Genomic DNA, 19941 nt, shown 5'->3' on the forward strand with positions numbered 1-19941 from the left:
TGTTCAAGGGGAACAAGTTTATTTAAATAGCAAAGTTGTGTAAGTCAATGTTTCATTTCATGTTAAATTTAGCCTTATTCAAATATTGAACTACTCTTATACTAACATCAGTAGAAATATTAGTAATAGTAACTGAAACATGATGGAGTACTTACCTTCCTCTTCTTTGGGGTCCAGCTGGGTGACTTTTACCTGCAGTCGATCCACTTTTTCTCCCAGTGTATTTACTCTGATCGCAAATGCTCCAGCCTGGATAAACAGCTCCCCAAACACATCCTCTGCATATTTACCTACATAGACACAGACACAGAGACACAGACACACAATTTTCATTGATTGAAGTATTTGTCCCCCACATGCATAATAAATGCATATTCACAACTACATCCAAATGAAACTTTGTATAAACATGCAAATATACACAGGTCAATACACATTTACCATGTGTTATCAACAATTTACATAATATTTTAATGACAGAAATAATGACACAGCAGAGACTCACTAAGGCTGCCGAGCTGGCGGATGATGTTGGCCAGGCTGATATTGGTGACACATTCCAGCTCACTGCGGATGTTAGAGGGGATGCTCTGTCGACACACATGCCGTGGCTCTATATTCCTTGTTACCAGAGGCATGGTGGGGTGTTGGTGTAGGGGGGACCCAACCCTGATGGGAAAGAGGAGGTGGGACATTTGAGGCATGGACATACAAAACATAAAAAGGGACTAAAAGACAGCACTGAGATTTATTACATACAGCTGTGGTACTAATAAGTCTAGAGCTGAAATAATGTTCAATTAGTATACTGGAAAATATTTAATCAACAACCATTTTGAGAATGGATAGATCCTTTACATTATTTTTTCTAGCACAAATGACAAGTCCCAGCTTCTCAAAAGTGATGCTTTGCTGCTCTTTGTTTTTGTTTATGTTTTATATCACTGTAATTTAAATCTTTTTGGGTTTTGGACTATTGGTTGGAGAAAACATCTAAATGTAAAAGGCATCACCTTGGGTTTATAACAATAAAGAAAGAATAGACTAAACACAATTAATCAAAAGATGATAAAAACAGATTACTTGATAATGAAAATAATTGTTAATTTCATCCCTAGGAGTCACATGCTCACATTACCCTGAACCAGACAGAGCTAAAGCAGAAGCAAAACTAAAGCCACATTTCTCAGAAAATGTCCAGCACCCACCCAGTTTCTGTGAAACAGGACCATTTAACATAAGAAAAGAGAGAAACCTGGTGCATAATGATTTATGCACCGTTATTCTTACAGCAGTGTAATTATTTCAAATTATATTGGATGAATCACATTGAATGCCTGAAAAAGTAAACTCCCCGCACAAAGCAGTAACTCTACAGTGCCATAGGAATCTGTCCAGAAAATGACAACTCCCATAGGTGCTCAGAGATGTGCAGTGACTGCAGACTCTCACTGTCACCAAGACAGTGCAGTAGGCCGAATTTAGCATACTGTGAGTATACCCTGCAGTGCTTCCTATTCCCCGTTCCGTTTGCCTAATTACAAGTTTTCATGTTAACGTTCAGACAATGATGAGGTCATGGAACAAATGGCATTACTAGGTGGATTCAAGTCTGCCCTTTTCTTTGCGTTGAAAGGGGCATTTCTATGTACGTGTTTTCAAACCGAGAATGATTTTACCCTCTGACGTTTATCATTTATTTCATTTAAAGTGGAACTTGTAGTGATTTCTGGTTCAAATGCAGCTCCGCGCTGTGTGGTTCGTGGCATGTTTGGCAGACGTACAGTCAACCGTTCTGTCAAATGGACACGTTGAAATTATGAATGTTTTACCAATAAGTTTAATATCTTAAATACACTCTAATCATTTCCCCTAGATTGGCAACTACAGGAGAAGAAATCATTCGGAAAAGTTACACTTTTACGCCCACAACATTAGCGAAAATGTAACTTGGGATCTCGGCCTTGTTAGAGCAGGAAGTAACTTGTCGGCGCCTCTTATCTCGAAGAACCACCCAAACAAAAGTAACTTTACATCTTTCACTTCATGAAGACAATACTGACTAAACATACTTGACTTACCGTCTAAATTGGCAACTGTAGACTCTCTCTATACAGTCTGGTTGTTATCCTGTCTCAAGATTTTTACAAGAAATGTTGAGCGGTACAGTACACGGACGAGCTACCAAAGTCCCGGGATTGTGAACTTCAGATTGGTCGAGCGACTGAGTTCCTGTAAGTTGATTGGGTAGTGCGCATGTTTTTGCTGAAAACAGGATGTGGAAATTTCAACGTAAAAAGCGCAACTCCACCCTAACTAGTGGCAAACAGCTGTGCGTAATTTGCGTAACGAAGGGTGGAGGCAGAAGCACATTGCTACGTGCGTTCCAGCGAGTTGGAACGCGTCCGAGGAATGACTGGCGTTGGCCTTCATGCTTGTGGGGAGAAAAAAAACACTGTGGAGGCACTTAGCTAAATAGATGAATAGCTGTCATGTGAGCACTGCTTGGTCCCATCTCAGCCCGTGTAAACTGGAAGTACACGGTTTATGGGAGGCGAGGCAAGTCAGTGTCCAGTAAAGTTTAATTATTTATTCAAGTTTAGTAACGTACGGTAAAAGGGATTGAGACAACGCGTTTGTTTGAAAGTTGCCGTTAAAGCCTTGTCTTGCGCTATTCTTTTATTTTGCTTTATAGATTATGTGCAAATGTGTTGAAAGGAAAAAAACTAACTCTATACTTTTATAGAATTACTACACTTAAAATTGTATTGGAAATACACACATTAGGTATCACATACATCAGAATTATGGTATTATTCCTGTATCTACGTACAACCCTCTCCACATCTGTCCATCTTTGTTTTCTTCTCTTATAATAAAACAGAATAAACTTCCATATTTAGTCATGAGTTGTAATTGTATACTTCCATATACACTACAAGGATGATTTGTATAGGTTTGCATGTGGGAGCAAGGCCTCTCTGGTGAGGAAAAGGACACTTAATTAGCTCATCTACCTGCTTTCATTCAATATTAATCTAACACCCTTTTTAAATTATACACATATCATAAAAAGTAATGTTAAACATTGTTTCTGCCAGATGCCACAAATGTCAACGCACAGTAATGTAACCCTAACTGAGAAATATAACCCATCTTCTTATGTTTGTTCATGTGTTTGAAATGATCATGACTCTCCATGTACATACAAAGTGATAGTCAATGACTTTTGCGTTTATTTGGTATTTTATTTTTGGTATTAATGCACATTTATAACACAGGTTCATTGTTTTCTTCTTTGTCATACAGTAGACTGTGGAGTGCAAAAATGCATCAGTACAATTAATGCATTTCTGTATATTTCACACTAGGCATTAGTCTCAATATAATTTAATCTTCTCTTCAATGTAAATAATTATTGCACATAAAAGAACTTTAAGGCATACAGCAATGTACAAAAAAACTGTTCCATTTTGTATAGGCTTTGACTTCTAAGGCTACGCTACTGGGTCCTATCCCTTTGTGCATGCGCAGTCGTAAAGATTTTCTTTCCCGCCCTTGCATCCAGCACAGGCGTCAACTACATCCGCAGATACTGCATATGAACAGCAACCTGTTGCTCATCTCCCACTTTTTTTCTAATACAATATCAAAATCATGATACATGCAAACCAATAATCATGTCACACCGTTGCATGTGTGTTTTTGCCCGCCCCCACACATGCGTAGCCTTAAAGGGCGAAGCCTATAGCCTACTAAATAGAACTATAGTTACATATTGTAACTCCAGATTCTATGAGTATAGGCGTAGCCCTCTAAGGTCCGGGCCACCTGCTCCAGTAACATTAGCTGAAGAAAAAGCTAATGTTGGGAGGCAAGCAACAGGGGAGGGGGGTCATCGTCTTGTGTTGGCCCAGCTGAGTGTGTAGGAGCTGTGAACGTTTGCTAGTGTCTGTTTTAGGACACTGTGACCCTCTCCTGCAAAGCTGTGGACCAGATTGAGTCCAGAAGCTTGGAGACCAAGTAGGACACTGAACCAATAGCGGAGCACTTCCTCATTGGTTCCGCCCACCTCAAACCCTGCCCATTGCAGGTGCACTGTGGCAACCAGATGATGGACACTCTGCAGAGTTCCCAACTCAATCAAGTTCTGGAAAACTCTCCACTCAGCACTTAGCAGATCAGCATACAGGAAGTGAACCTAAGGAGAATAGAGGTATAGAGTTATAATAATAATAATAATAAATAACACATTTATTTATAGAGCGCTTTCCATCAAAGTGCTTTACAGCAAGAATACAATATAATACTATATTATATTGAGTTATACATGTTGACCTTTAGGAATACACAATAATGATCATTTATTCACAGTACAAATAAAAGCACAATGTGGTTTTTAAATCAATAGATACGTTATTAATAAAATAAATAAATAAATACAACAAATTATAATAATAATAAAACAAATTCATATTTTTTCCAAATTAAAAAAACTATAATATATTGCACAAAATGAAAGGTAATTGAGAGAGCCATCCTAAAGATATTGTGCATCTGTTGTTATTGCAAGAGAAAGGTTTGTTGAAATTGACAAGAAGTTTTGAACATATTCAGTACAATTCATCTATTAGTATCTATATACTATCTATATTCTTAAAAAGAAGAGAATATTGTGATATTGTGCAGCATTACTGCTTTCCATAGCATGTCTGTTAGTTTTCCTAGACTTTTGTAAATTAAACTACTTAAAAATCTAATTAAAATCTTCATTGAATATTTATAAATAGATGTCTTTAGAAACTTCTTATCGTTTCAACCCACACTTACACAAACTATAGGTGTGTAGTTCCCTCTTGTGGCTGTAGGATGTAACTGGGCTAGTGTGTGATTCACTCAATGAAATTGTTGCCATGGCAGCCAGGGATGGCCTAGAGCCCTGTTGCTATGGGAACATACAAGTAAGAGCTTGGGGTGAAAAGACTCTAAGGTGTGGTTGTTCGGCAATGTTTTTCAAGTGTCTGTGTGTGTGTGTGTGTGTGTGTGTGTCTCTTACTGTGTGATGTCCTAGAGCTGCCATTATGTCTGCCAGTGTTTGAGAAACACTACCCAAGTTGCCTCTTGTTTTCTGCTTGCGCTTCCTTGGAGCACGCCACTCCAGCCACATCTTGTGCTGGCTGACCACGCCTCCATTACTATGGTTATTGGCCAAACTATTGCCAAGGTGACCACCAGATGCATTGGAGTTGCTGGGATCAAAACTGTGGACTTCACATCCCAGCCCTGACACAGCCTTTAGAAAGTCTGCATCACCCCCATCCATACTAGAGAGACACAAACACAAAAAGATAGTCAGAGAGGCAAGGGAGCACAGAGGTGGTGTGAAGATTGTTGCATGCATGATTAAATATGCATTGCATTGTTTATTCCAACTCTGCCAGCGATATGAATGCATACCCCTCATAGCATATGCACAGACACATGGACATAGTGTACAGACATAGGGGCACACCTAAAGGAGTAGGCAACACACAGTGTATCTGCAGCTGGAAGGAGCCAGTCCTCCGCACACAGCAGCCAGTGGGGGGGAACTGTAGGGGGCTGTGAGGCCTGAGCCCGGCCTGGAGACAAAACCTTGGAGCAGTTCAGCTGGAGATGGACAGGACAGAAGAGGGTCACATTACATGGGCGAATAGAAGTGTGAGAACAGTCTTACACCGAATTAAGGAAGTTGAAGAATAACTTGTGTGAAAGCTTATCTTGTGAAATGTGTGAGAACATTTCAGGCAGTGAGGGGTGTTTCCAAACATTATGCATGAATTTGTTTCAGGTCAAAATGACACTGAAGTGAAAGATAACGAGTTAATGATAATCATTTAACTTAAGTAACTCATCATAATTTCTTGATATTTAATAATTACAGAACAAAACAAAACAATATACAGCACATGGTTAAATAATTTCCCTTCCCAGTTCCCCAGCATTTACATATGTCTTAACTCTTGTATGGGAGTTTCCAGTCTGGAACCGAAAGTCCTCACTGGCTTTAATTTTGTAGAATTCTGCTGCCAAGATGCTGACAGTGTCTGGCTGATCATATTACTGCCATGTTAACCCCCACACTGGAAGTCTGCAGTTGGAGAAGTGAAGTAGTTTTAAACTGAAGTTTTTATTGACTACTCTTAAGGCTTTGCAAGACCTAACTCCTGGATACAGTATCTGTTGACCCCTTGTAAGCCAGAGTGTTGTTTGCTACCTTCAGGGAGGGCCCAAACTATTGTTGTTCATTTGTTCCCAACCTAAGGTAGGACCCCCTCAAGGGGCAACAAGATAAATCTGAGGGGTCACAAGATAATCACAAAGACGGTCATATTATATTTTTCTATGAGGTTTCTGTAAATGTTTTTTTCTGATAAAAATACTGTTTTTTTTCCACCCTTTCTTTACCCTTTCATATGAAAATGATCTGAAACGAGAAATTAAGGTTAAATTGCTCACTAACTATGTAACCTTTGATGAGAGATTAAAAGCAGATACACCTTATTTAAAGCGTCCTGAGCCAAAAACATCGGAGACCCCTACAGTAGTATGTGATTTGGTATAGCTACATGTACCTTCATATTTTTCACATTTTATTTCATCTCATCTCAGAGACTAGTAATGCTCATCTTGTCATTTTGCACTGCTTATCTGTGACCTATTATTAGTTTGCAGTCTGTAAAATTTAGTAACATTTTAACAGAATTTTACACTTTCACACAGTTAAATGTGCCATAGTCAGTTAATACAAATTAGAATTGTATAAACTGTGTTAAGTAATGTTATTAGGGGCCTTCAAAGTGCATTCAGACATTAGTATACATTGACATTGCTGTCAATGTGTGAAATGTTTCAATGCACACATTGACAGCACTACGATGTTTTACACGATGTCCTGTGTAGCCTACCTGTGGCCTGGTGATATATGTGATGATACGATTGAGTTCTGCTGCAAAGGACGGCTTGTCTGTCGCCCAGGGCTGGACTTCCAGTGTTGTGGGTCCCATCTGGGAACATGCACACATTTCAATATATTGATACTACTGTGCAAGGAATTACAACAGATTCATGGGAATTAGTAAAGGTTCTGAATAATGAATAGGAATGACAGTGTGTGTGTGTGTGTGTGTGTGTGTGTGTGTGTTACAGTGCCTCAGGAAAATATGTTACCAGCAGGAATGAGGTCAGAGGTTGTGGCCTGCCGCCTCAGCACTCATACCTGAGGCAGGGGAGTGTAGCAGAGCAAATACACACACACAGACACACACACACACTAACACACACACACACACACACACAAAAAGCCCCCACCTAACTCAGTTGAACCCTGTGGTCGACATGGCAACCTCGGTGGGCTCTGTGTGTGTGTGTGTGTGGGGTGGGGGGGGGGGGGGGGGGGGGGGGGGGGGGGTTGATGATTCACTAGAATGAGTCAGAGAGTTTAGCTTTGGGCAGAAAAAAGGACAGTGAGAGAAAAAGAGAATTAAAGAGAGAGAGGGGATGAGGAGTGATTGAAAGAATTTTGAGGACAGATGCACCCACACAGATACACCAGATAAAGGTTGGAGCTCTATGCAACTGGTGGGCAAAGAAAGAAAGAGAGAACAGCTGTCACGTCTCTCTGATCTGGGGTCAGTGTTGTGCTCGCCCTCTGCCCTCACCTTCAAATTCAGTACATATAAATAGTCTTCAATTGGTGTTAATATAAGAAAAATTGCTTTAAATTCACTTAGGTGGGAGTAGTTTCACCTATTCATACTGTAACGTTGGATGAAGACTGCCATTCCCCCTAAAATAGTCATAATTGCCAAAAAATTCTTTAGCAATTATGCAAACATTATAAAACGAATCAATTAAAATGTATCTTGAGTGTTATTCAATTTACCTGGCGCGAGTGCATCTCGTTCTCATCCTCATAGGCGCGTGCTTCCTCCCTTCTCTCCGCATCTTCCACCTCTACCTCCTCCTCTTCCTCCTTCAGACCCGGACGCCGGGACGGGGATTCCTGTTGGCGCGAGTTCCTCTCCGGTTCAATGCTGATAACCGAAAAGGCAATTTCTTGTTCCTCCACCTCCGCCCTTGCGCCTCGAGGTAACCGTGGCCCGACGACAAGGAGCTGGAGCGCTAGGAGAAACGGTGGGATTAAAATAAGAAGTATTCCCGAACGGAGGGGGAGACCACCTCGGCCCCACCGCAGCGCACAGGCCCGCATATCTCCTCCGTGGCGACACCGGGTAACATCTCCGGCACGGTGCCCTGTGATTTCACTTTTTTTGGAGGGCAAATGAGGAAAGTCCCTGCTGAGAACAAACCTCCTCCTTATCCCTCCCCGACCTCCTTCTTCTTCTTACCCCCAGGGAGAACTTGTTATGACGAAGCGCATTCCTCGGTCGAGGGTGGCCTTATTGACACAGTGACTGCTGCTTTATTTAGCCCATAAGTAACTCATACATATTTAACTAAACGTAAATGCTGGTTAAAAGTCCCCTTTACATTCTCGTGTTGTTACAACAAATACTAGGCTAAGAGACTCCAGTTAAGATAATCGTTTCATATGTAAGAACGGTTACTAAAGTTGTTGCTAAGCGACAAACAAGCATCTCTCAATACATTCATGCTCTCATCAGTATGAGCGGTGACTAATATCCCACATTTTTATTATTTTATCATTATCAGTAATATTTGAATTAGTAGCTAATGCTATTAATGAAGTACTATGTACTTTTACTAAAGCAGGTAGTCTACATTTAGTCATGTATTTTAAGGTTCTTTTTACTCCACTACATTTGTTTGACAGCTAGACCTAGCCTAGGCTAGTTACTTAGGAGATTCACATTTTACAAACTAAAGCTAAGATAAGTTATCATGAAAAGATACAACCCAACAAAACTAACAGGGAGCATTCTGTTATGTAACCCACTACACCCCTACTTTGCCTTAAGTAGGCTACCCTACCTTTTGGTGATAATAGCACACATACTTTTACAAAAAATAAATAAATAAAAAGATTTGCCTGCAGGACTTGTAATAGAGCATTCTGTGTGATGTCTTTGCGTTCTCAAAAGTAAAATATCAGAATACTTCTACCAATGATTGTTGATAAATAACGTTGGCAGGCTGGCGGCTTATAATTTGCTGAGAGTATGGGTTTTAGTTGGCTGTTATTTTGTTTAAATTAAGCACACATAATCAATTGTATAAAAATGAAATACTGTTATTCTGTAGGCATATAGTACTAAAGAAAAGTCAGAAAGAGCTGTTGCTATGCACCCTATTCCTCTCTGTCATGTAGTGTTGTTGACAGTGCGTGTTTCCTTCCACCATGAAGTGGAATGTCACAGCAAACACACTTCCTCTGGCCATGTCTGAGTCTATTTAGTCAGCCTGTTGACAAACTGTACACAATATGCAGCTTGTAAACTCCCCCCATCTGCTTTCTTTCTCTCTCGCTCTCTCTGTCTGTCTGTCTGTCTGGCACCCCCCCCCCCCTCCCCTCCCCCCCACGCACACACACACAAGCTGCAGATGTACAATATTTGCTCTATTATAGCAAGTTTTCCTGTGAGGACATCAAATGTGCATGGGGTCCCTTCTTGTCAGCTCTCTGGTACCACCAGCCTTTACGAGGTTACGCAATTTCCTTATTTGGATGAGGAATTTTGAAACAGTACATTTTTGTACATTTTTTTTCAGTGGCTTTAAAACCTCTCTGACACTTTCTGATTTCCTCTGTCTGTTTTTTTTCTTTCCCCTCCAACACATCCTCCCCTCCCCACCATCCATTCCTCTCTTCCCCTCCCTTTACTCCCTGTCGAATTGTGTCCTTGACTGAACTCTCATGCTCACAGTCCCAGACAGCCTGGGCAAAGCCCAATGCTTAGGGAGGCTCTAAAACACACACGCTCACACGTTGCATAATCCCTTAAAGACAATCATGCTATTGACAAGATTACCAATGGCAAGAACAGAATGTGTATTTAAATATTTTGCACCTCAGATACATACATGATATGTAACAGACAGATATACATTTTTTTTCATCACAAAAACCACTAAACAACACAAGACCACAGAAAAAAGAAGGGAGAGAGTGAAAGATAGAATGAGACCCCACCAAGACTTTGGTGTCTGGGGAGCTTCACTCCTTTTGACCCCACAGGCACGCACACACGCTCACACAAACATAAATGCACACATACACACAAATACATGCATTACTGCAGTCACACAAACACACCCTCCTCTGCCTCACATTTGCACACAGAAAACAATAGTCTCTTTGGGGCCATTGTGTGATTTCAATATCTTTCCCTTGTAGTTAAAACAGCAAAACACAGGATGTTGGTTCTCCATGCTGCAGTCCTCTCCCCCCGCAAAGCAGAGAAGCCATGGCAGAACGCTGAGGAGGGATTGTTGATGACAGACCCTCAGAGTGAAGAGGAGGCCTCTGGCTTGGAGCTGGAGTCGTATGTACAGATGCTGGTATTTCAAGAGCAGAAACTGGTTTAGTCCAATTTTCTCTTATGGGACACAACACGAGTGCACAGAGCTGGACATTTGCTAGGCTTGTGGTATTTAAAAAGTTGATTTGGGCTCAGATGCGGTTCAGGTTAGGGCACAAGACAGAAATGCAGGGTTAGTGTAGGTTGAGTGCAGAACACAGTTGCTGGTTTAGCAGAAGAGGGGAGGTTTGGAGAGAACACAGGAAAGAAACAGAAAGAGAGAGCGGTGTGATCGTCCATATTGCAGATGTACAAACAGGATCAGAAATATTTGGCGAGAGACAGACATCTGGGAAACAGAGTCCTCTGTGTATCAGAGCAGGACTTGAAGTTTTGTCTCTGTCCATCAGTGTCTGGTATTCATCTGGGCCATTCCCTCATTCCAGCATAGAGTGTGAGTGAGTGTACACATGTGATTTTATGTGTCCATGTATAGGTAGTAAATTGATCTGTGTGTGTGTGTGTGTGTGTGTGTGTGTGTGTGTGTGTGTTTGTGTGTGTGTGTGTGTGTGTGTGTGTGTGTGTGTGATTGCAGTTCATCTTGATTGTCAATGCTGGAGAATAAAAGCTTAACTGTCCAAAGCTGTCAGCTAAATTCTCACCCTTCATTTCACAACCTCTCACAAAGAAGTCTCCTTAACAAAAAAGAAGAAGAAAAAAAAACGTAGCAAATCTGTAAAAGCTTGGATTGAATGCACCTGAAAGAAAAAGAGAGAAAGAGATGAAGAGAGATAGAGTAATATTAGATGTTATATTTGACAGTCGTAAAATGAAACTCATGCTCGACTGTATTTCACAGATCTTTGCAAATATACTTCACTGTAAGCAAAGACATTTTTTCCAAGTAATTTGGTGCTAAAAGTAATGGTAAGTAATGTGTGCACTGTGGTGTCATTGCTATTGTACCCCCTTTTTTATTTAAACATTTGTACTTCAACTTAAGAGTTTAAAGGGACTTTCACTTGAATATTTTTTTAAGACACAAGATACCATAAAATCCATTCCAATCCATTCCAAACTTCTGGTCTTTTTTCTCAATTAATGAATTGCTTTCAAAACAAAAGTATGGTCATCCTCAATAATAAGACGCACTTCTCTGGAAATTTTTATTTATATAGTGATGGGCCTTAGTTTTAAGATATCCTTTTTGTTTGTACAAAGGTCTAATATGTATAAATGTACCTGCTGTTACAGGCTGGTGACGCTGAAGCTGTCATCATTGGCTGTGTCAAGGAGCTGGCACAGCACCCCACCTCCCTGAGTTGCTTGGGAGGGGTAGCGATGTCCCATACCCTGGTAGGATTGGTGGGACAAGGAAAAGCCACCAGTGTCCTCTTGATGGGGCGAAGAGTCCAGGGGAGGTTTGGGGTATGGGGAGTGAGGCAAGGGGCCCTGGCGATGGCCTGTGCTCATAGTGTGGGGGGTTAGATCCCGCTTGTGGGGTGTCACGGTCAAGGGAGGACTGCACTCTTCATAAAGCCCAGGTGTTAAGTGGGAGTGGATGCTGGTACTGGGGTTGGAGTGTGTGCGGGAGGGAAGGTGAGGGTTGGTGTGTGTGTTGTGGTGGGGTTGATTGTTGGTGTGGGGGTTTGACTGGGACAGGGGGTTGCTCTGAAGGAGGGAGGTGGAATGGGTGTTGGTATGTGAGCTCAGGCTTGCGTGGGGCTGTGGGTTGTGATGGTGTGGGTCATGGGGAGTCGGGTTCATATGTGTGTGTGTGTTCACATTTGGGCAAGCAAGGGGATTACCATGTGTATTTCCATGAGGACTTGAGTGTGGGTTGCTGTGTGTGTGCACAGCTGTATTTGAGTGTGTGCTGTGAGAGTGCGGGCTGGGGCTGCCACTGTGCGACGTTTGTCCGTACCAATAGGGGGAGCTGCAATAGCTGGGAGAGTCATACTGCGAGAACTGTGGGTCTTTTGGAGGGGGGCGATGTGAGGGACTAAGTGCGGTGGCACAGTGGGGTGTTATCCGTGGTGAGGGAGAGCAGGAGGGGGAGAATGTCCTGGAGGGGACGGGGTGGTAAGACTGGGGTGGAGGAGGGGTGGGCTTGGGAGGGTAAGGGGGAGATGAGACACTGGGTGAGAGGGAAGAAGAGGACTCTCCAGGGTATAAGGCTGGATATCGCTCCTCAGAGGAAGGGGTGGATGGGTGGGCAGAATAGGGGGAAGGGTACTCACAGGGGTCCTGGAGGTAGCTGGAAGATGGTGCAGGATTGGGAGTGGCCAGGGGAGATAGACTACTACTGTCTCCACTGTAATAGTCCAACCCCTCCTGGAACAGCCCAGACCCCTCTGGACCTGCGGCAGTCACTGCTCCTCCAGATGTAGAGGCAGCCTTGCCCCTGCCTTTGGCTCCTGATGGCCGCTCTCTCTGACATGGAGACAAACCCCCTCTACCTCCTCTAGACCCTCTCCCTCGCCCTCCAACCCCTCCCCGCTTGGGTCCATGAGTAGGTGTTGGGGAGGGACTGGATGGGGAATCAGAGTGTAAAGCAGAACACCCTTCTTTTTCTGATTGTGGTTCAGTACGTTTTCTTCGACCGCGACCAGGTTTGCTGGTTCCCCCGCCCTGGAAGAGGACGTTCTGGCTCCAGTTATACGAGGGTCCCGAAGCACTCTCATGCCAATCCATCATCAACTTCTCCAAGCTGGACAGACTTGATTGAACACCCTCTCCACTTACAGAAGCAGCCTCATTTAGTTTGTACGTGCCGCATGTGGAGATAGGTCCACTACCAGTTGCTGCAGAGCCAAGATGTGAAGAGTCAGAGGAGGATTCTGATAGACTTTCAGGAAAAGGTTGTCGCTTGGCCTTCTGGGGGGTGTAGTTTGATATATCCAAGATGTCTTTGGACTCACTGGAGCCATATTCACTGTAGCCATGGTACTGCGGTCCATAGCTGTCTGTCCAGCTACCAAAACTGTGTCTGAAATAAAAACACAAATTATAAAACACACAAATACCCTTAAGGAATATGTATGCACTTTGTATTTTAATTTTCCCTGCTCTGTCTTGCAATTTAACCATTCAATAAGAGGAACCTGAAGAGAAAACTAACAATGCAGGTTCTGACTATAGAGTCCTAGCTGGATAAACAGTGCACATTTTATCCCTGAGTTAACTGATATCAGATATCAACCGGTAATTAGCACATGGTGGACATGGTAAAACTGGAAATGATATGCAAGGGTTAACACATTCACATTTCTTAAATCCTGCTGTGGCCAGACTTTTATTAGTTGTTAAAAAAAACTAATTTAATACTATGAAAACATTTAATCCATTATTCATTTAAACCCTTTCATATGATGTGTGAAAAGGACACTCAGAATTTTCCTGAATTCATTGTATACATTTTTGAGTATTTGTATGATGACAGGCCGCACAACTGATTTACCTGTAGCTCCACTGATTGGAGTTGTACTGTTTGTAACCTTCTGGAGAAGAGGAGGAGCTGAAGGGGCTACTTTTGGCGACAGACATGTACCCTCCTCCTGGTGATGTGGGTCCTGTTGACTCCCCCCGCACCATTGAGGAATGACCTGCTGCAGAATATCCACCATAGCTTCGCCTGGCTACTGCCTGGTAGCTAGAATAACCCATTTGACCAACAGTGGGAGCCTTGCCACTGCTGGGTCCAGATCCATATGCAAAGCTGCAATCTGATAATCTCTGTGGCACTGCAGGAGAAGAAGATGAGTAGCCAGAGGAGTAGTGGCCAAAAGAGGATGGATGGGGAGAACTAGGAGAGTGTGAGAGAGATGGAGGATTGGATTTGGGATAGGAAGAAGTGGTGGGAGAGGTTTGGGCAAGGCTGCCATAGGTGTAAGGAGGTCTAGCTGACGAGCAATGTGTCTGGGCTGAACCCTCTACCCCAGAACTTGCACCCTTGGAGCTCCACTTGGGGATTGCAGGTGACCAGCTGTGACCTGTAGCTGGACTGGATGGCTCATAACCAGGGTTGGAGGAAGCTTTTCGGGGGTCTGACTGTGAAGAGGAGATGTCCAACAGGTCTGATGAATCATCTGAGTCCAGGAGGGACCGGAAATATCCAGCAAACAGGCTTTGTGAGTCCTCCCCAGCTGGCCCAACCCCTCTGCTTCCTCCTGAACTGCTGTAGGCACCTCCCCTTCCAACCTCACAGGAGGAAAAGCCCCCCCTTGGAGATCCACAGAGCTGATACCCAGTCAAACCTTTCTCCTTGTCCATACCCCCCTGCCCCCAGCCACCTGCCCCATTGGGCCACTCCTGCCCCATGGAAACCCCATCACCTTTAAATGCACCATTTTTTCTTACACGTCTCTTCCTGACAATTTTCTCTCCCCCAGGCTCAGTTCCTACGATACCCCCTCCCCTACCACCCACACCCTTTCCCCTTTTCCTAGGTAACCCATGCTCAGACAGGGGGCTTGGTTTCCGCTTCTTCCCAATGGATTCAAAGAAGTCACTGAAGGTGCTCTTATTGCGCTCACTGCCCCCAATCCCCCCTGCTCCTCCTCCACCTCTTCCAGTGCCCCCTCCTCTCCCACCTCGGGGGCGTCTAAACCCAGTGAGCCGGTGGAGCATGGTGGATATTCCAGGGTTTTCCAAAGGAGTATGAAAGCTTTCTGGCTCACTTGGTGTCCAGCAACGTGGGGGAGAGCAGCGGCCAGTGGCAGGGGGCTGGCGATTTAGAAAGGCCAGCTTGGACAGAACATCTCCATACTCTGTTTTCACATCATTGGTATCATTAACATAGGATGGATAAGGGGAAGGGAGTTTAGTCCTCCGCCGCCTCTGGGGCTTCTTGGGCTGGTCTCCATTACCACCAGCATTCCCTGCATTTGGAAGCTCTCCCGGTATTCCTGGCACAGCCTGTTTAGGTGGTCGTCCCCGCCTACGTTTGAGAATAACAGGCATTTCTCCAGGAGGGAACATCACCATAACACTCTTTCCATTGTTCTTCATTCGGAGAAGTGCGGTCGGCTCTCGTACTACTTCTGAGCCCTCTAGACCGCCGTCATTGCCTTTCTCTGTCCCTGTAACGGTCTCCAAATTGGAAATCTTGTAGCTCTTCTGACGGCGGCTAAGGCTGACGGGAATGCGAGCTACCTTAACAACAATCTTCCTCACCTGTAAAGCAGAGAACATCAAACATATGTATCACAAATCCATTACAAATTGTGTGAACATCTATTTCATTCATGGTATGAAATTGTGTGTTATGTCAAGGAGCAACTACAATGATATGTAACTATAAATTTACTTACGCCTACAAAGCGCCCACGTCTCCGGTTATTAGGAGGAGATACCCCCAACTCCGCAACAGGTTCCTGCTTCACAGTTGGCAGAGATGCAGCAATGGTGGATGTGTTGGTAAAAGGGAGATGAGGTGGGGCACGATGAACTATGGACTGGGCTGCCTGACGCTGTTTCACACTTTTAGGAGCTGCTTTATGAACAGATTTCGGTGTGGGTCTAGACCTGGATTTAGGTCCAGGTTTATGCCCAAGTCTGGGACCATGTTTAGGGATAGCTTTAGGAGCATTTTTGGATACAGTTAGGGCAAGAGCAATGTCTGTAGGGCAGGGAGAGGTGGGGAGAACAGCCTCCACAGACGAATGCTCTTCATTCTCCCCAACGGCCACTTCCTCCTCTTTAACCCTCCAGATTTTCTCCAATACATCATCATCCCCCTCTCCTCCCCTCTCCCTCCCTGCTCTCTTCTCCCCATCCTCTATACTTCGGCGGAGGCGGGAGGATTTGCGCAAGTGACAGGGAAAGCGGGGACGACCAGAGCTGCGGAGTGCATACTTCTTCTCTGCCTCCACAGGTAGAGGGGAGGAGTCTGTGTTTGGGGTTGGACCAATAGGGACTGGACAAAAGGTTGAGGGATTGTCTGTCTCCACAGTGAGCACTGGGGCTGCCCGCTGGTTAGAGGAGGCAGGATGATTGCCAAGTGCCAAAGACAGGGGTTGAGGTGAGGTTGTGTGTATGGCCTCTGGTGTAAGAGTTCTGGAGTGTTCGGGCACCACAGAACCCGTATGTGGGTTGATATCCATGTGTCCACAATTATCTATGTGTGCGTGTGAAACAACCTGTGCATGCACATCTGGGTCTATGTGCGTTTGCATGTTTCTAAGTTTCTCTGCAGATATATGTGTCTCAGCTGTAGTGTGAGTCTCCGTCTGCCTGCGCCGGCAGGTGCTGAGCCCCAGCCTTTTCTGTAGATAGAGGCCGTTGGCCAGGGAGGAAAGAGAGGTCGGAAAGTGGTCGGAGGTCACCGGTGCCAGTCCATCGTTAGAGGGATACTGGGACCCCTCCTGAAACCTGAGCTCCCTGGTCCAGAGCTCAGGCCCTGTCAGCTCCTCCAGCCCCGCACACACACTTTTTCCTTTGCTTGAGTCTCACCAAAACCCACTGGAGCCCCAGTTTGGCCTGAATGTAGGTGATCTGACAAGCCACTCATTCAGTGGACAGTCTTGCTGGTACTGTGGGAAGTGTTTCTTCTTTGTAGCTGTATTTCCTTTAACAACAGACAAGATGCTTCAATTACCTGAGGACAGAAATAAAAACAATATAATCAATATTATATTATAATATTATCAATTGGATAGGAAGTCCCCAAGATATTAACATTTCCTTGTTGCATTTGAGAACTTTTATCTAAACTTCTTGCCACTAAATACAGTATACTGGTGATTGTAAGGCATCAAACACTATAAATGTAAAAACGTTCAGCACAGATGAAATTGCGTTTGTGTGATAGAATTTTTGGCAATGGGCCATATACCTAATTCATAACGCACTCTATTCTATTAACCCACACAGCAGCATGACAACATTAGATTACATTTACCATTCATAATCTGCAGTTGCTTTTACTGAATGGTTATGGCGCTGATTCCGATTTTAATTCTGAGTTGAGCCTCACTCTGTCTGCCTGACTGGCTCTGTTCTGCAGGGGATCATTGGCTCATCAATACTGCAGAGGAGAGCTCAAATACTCTCTCTCTCTCCCCTGTGCTCCTGTCTTTTGCCCATTGTTGCTACAGGGACAGACAGAGGAGGGGACAGAGAGTTGAAGAAGGGGTGAGAAATGGTGAGTGGGGAAAAGAAAAAGTAAGGAGTGAGAAGGAGGTTGGAGCAGGAAGTAAAAGAGAATAAGAGATTAGTACATGATGTCACAGCATGCTTCAGACCAGACTAGAATCACTATTTCAGTGAGGGCTGCACCATCTCACATCAGACACTATTTTTTTGGAGGATGACTTGCAATATACATTTTTAAACTCTAGTTTTCATTTCAATGTGAACCAGCAGATTGAAAGTACAAGTACACATAAGCCAGTGCCACATTATCTATTCTATTGGAGGAGCATCACTACATCATGATGAACAGACTCAAGTGTTGTGTGGAATTGAGTGAGTTGTGACAAATCTTTCAATTTCACCATATTTGAGTGAGTGGATTTACATGTTGTAAAAATACACAAAATTATGAAAAGCAATTGAGTAGTGGTGAAAAGCACACATACTCACACTGCATGCCACATTTCATCCAAACTATTGAAATGCATTACAAAGCACTAGACTTGGAGGGTGCAACAAGAATGAGAATGTGTGAATAACCACCGGGGGGAAGCAGAGAGGTGATGAATAGAGTTGTTGAGGGGATGGAGAGATGAAGGTGACAGAAAGACAGGAACGATAGAGGGATTATAGAAACCCAGAGCAGAGGAGAACTGGAAGTACAGACTGACAAACGTCTTACGAAATCTGGACCACACGTGCTATGAGACTCACACGTGACTTTACGCATGCACATATTCAAAAACAAATACAATCATGTGTGCCACACTTGCACGCATATACACGCACGGTTGGCTCCAACACTGTACCACGCTGCACATACAACACGATCCTGTCCATCCTCACATCTCTCTCTCTTGCAAACATATGGCTCTGATTAGCAGGGAGGGAGAAGGACAGAGAGCGAGAGGGAAAGAAAGTGGGGGACAAGGATTGGAAGGAGTGAAAGAATAAGTGCGTGAATGTGCGAGGAAGTATGGATGAGGGCGAGAGACAGAAGAAGAGCAGGGAGGTGAAAGACTTGACTGATATGGATAAAGGATGATAAGTGGAGCGATAGACGGACTCAGACAGATTTAGAGAAGGGAGAAAAGTTGAAGGAGCCGAGAGGAGGAACAGTAGAGGAAATGAAGGAGGAGTATAAGAGTTTTGCTGTAGCAGAGTTTAGGGCTGCACACATGGAGCAGACTAACCTTAACGTTCTGCTACTCTAAGGAATGACACAACTAGGACAAACACACACGGAGATAAACACACAAACACACACACAGCATACTTTCTTTAACCCCTTCACTCACTCCCTCCTGTGCCCAGTGCTGCCTCCCTCCTTTGCTTCTCTCCGATTATCTTTCTCACTTTCTCTCTCATCTTATTAACAGCATTCCCTAATTAATGCTCCATCTGACCGGTGTATGAGAGAAGGAGAAGAACACATGCTTTAATTAAACATTGCTGCACGTGTGCTTACATATAGATGCACACACTGTCACTCAAAAAAACACAAAGACACATGCAAATATGCCCCCACAGCTTTATCCTCCCACACACTCACACATTGCATTTGCACATAAAGACATGCATGTTATACACACACACACACACACACACACACACACACACACACACACACACATATAGTAATGCATGATCACACATAAAACAAAGACACACATGCAAATATCCCTCTACTGTGCTTGGCAGGGGACTTTCTGACAGAGCTTAGATGCCAGCCAATCAAACGCTCCCACTATGATTCATTGTTGAAGCAAACACTCCTGGCATCCATCAGCTGCCATTCCAATATATTCACCGTCATACGTAACAAATGATTTTTGGTGCATTTTACTGTGAATGGCTGTGGGGATTTTAGAACACACAGTGGCGTAGTATTGTCTCTGTGAAAACAGCTGATGGTGAGCACTGCTCCCACATAATGATCTGTTGAATATTTTTCACAAAGAGCAGCTCTCATATGACTATTCTGCTTGAAAATGTTTGATTATGTATATTTTTCATCCGCAGGTGAAAAGTTTGTTGTGCTTAGTACAGGAAAGGAAACAACAGCACAACACGCTTGACACGCTTGTCATTTTTCAGTTTGGGCAGTTGCCCTGTTGTGCATAGTATGAGAAGAACAATCATTCCGTACATGGTATCTGTACAGAATATATATTCTCTCTATTCTCTTTCCATCTGTCTTAAAGCCACAAAGGCTTGCAGACTCACAGGCCTGCCAGCAGCAACCCTCAATGAAGAACTAGACCCTGCATGTGTGTGTGTGTGTGTGTGTGTGTGTGTGTGTGTGTGTGTGTGTGTGTGTGTGAGA

General features: G+C 43.8%; 3 protein-coding genes across 3 annotated transcripts in view; all 3 read right to left on the reverse strand.

Annotated features, from left to right (window-relative positions):
• The window catches only part of wasf2 (WASP family member 2), an 8423-nt gene extending 6138 nt beyond the window's left edge, over window positions 1-2285 (reverse strand). Inside the window, exons 1-3 of the mRNA XM_034892770.1 lie at window positions 2082-2285; window positions 506-669; window positions 103-290 (exon numbers count right to left, since the gene is read on the reverse strand). Of these exons, the coding sequence (XP_034748661.1) occupies window positions 103-290; window positions 506-638 (321 nt within the window). The 5' untranslated portion in view covers window positions 639-669; window positions 2082-2285. The remainder of the gene's footprint in view (window positions 1-102; window positions 291-505; window positions 670-2081) is intronic.
• Window positions 2286-3627: 1342 nt separating this feature from the next.
• LOC117956804 (methyltransferase-like protein 24) lies at window positions 3628-8569 on the reverse strand. Its single transcript, XM_034892069.1, is given in 8 exon segments — window positions 3628-3688; window positions 3895-4201; window positions 5057-5324; window positions 5513-5649; window positions 6948-7046; window positions 7925-8323; window positions 8325-8404; window positions 8407-8569. Coding segments are annotated over 7 exon segments (1305 nt in total). The 5' UTR covers window positions 8423-8569; the 3' UTR covers window positions 3628-3688; window position 3895.
• Window positions 8570-9988: 1419 nt separating this feature from the next.
• ahdc1 (AT hook, DNA binding motif, containing 1) lies at window positions 9989-16992 on the reverse strand. Its single transcript, XM_034893048.1, is given in 5 exon segments — window positions 9989-11239; window positions 11724-13470; window positions 13942-15656; window positions 15794-16902; window positions 16905-16992. Coding segments are annotated over 4 exon segments (4653 nt in total). The 3' UTR covers window positions 9989-11239; window positions 11724-11729.
• Window positions 16993-19941: the final 2949 nt, after the last annotated feature.

The sequence above is a fragment of the Etheostoma cragini genome, chromosome 14 (genome assembly GCF_013103735.1).
Source record: "Etheostoma cragini isolate CJK2018 chromosome 14, CSU_Ecrag_1.0, whole genome shotgun sequence".
In the NCBI taxonomy this organism is placed as follows: Eukaryota; Metazoa; Chordata; class Actinopteri; order Perciformes; family Percidae; genus Etheostoma; species Etheostoma cragini.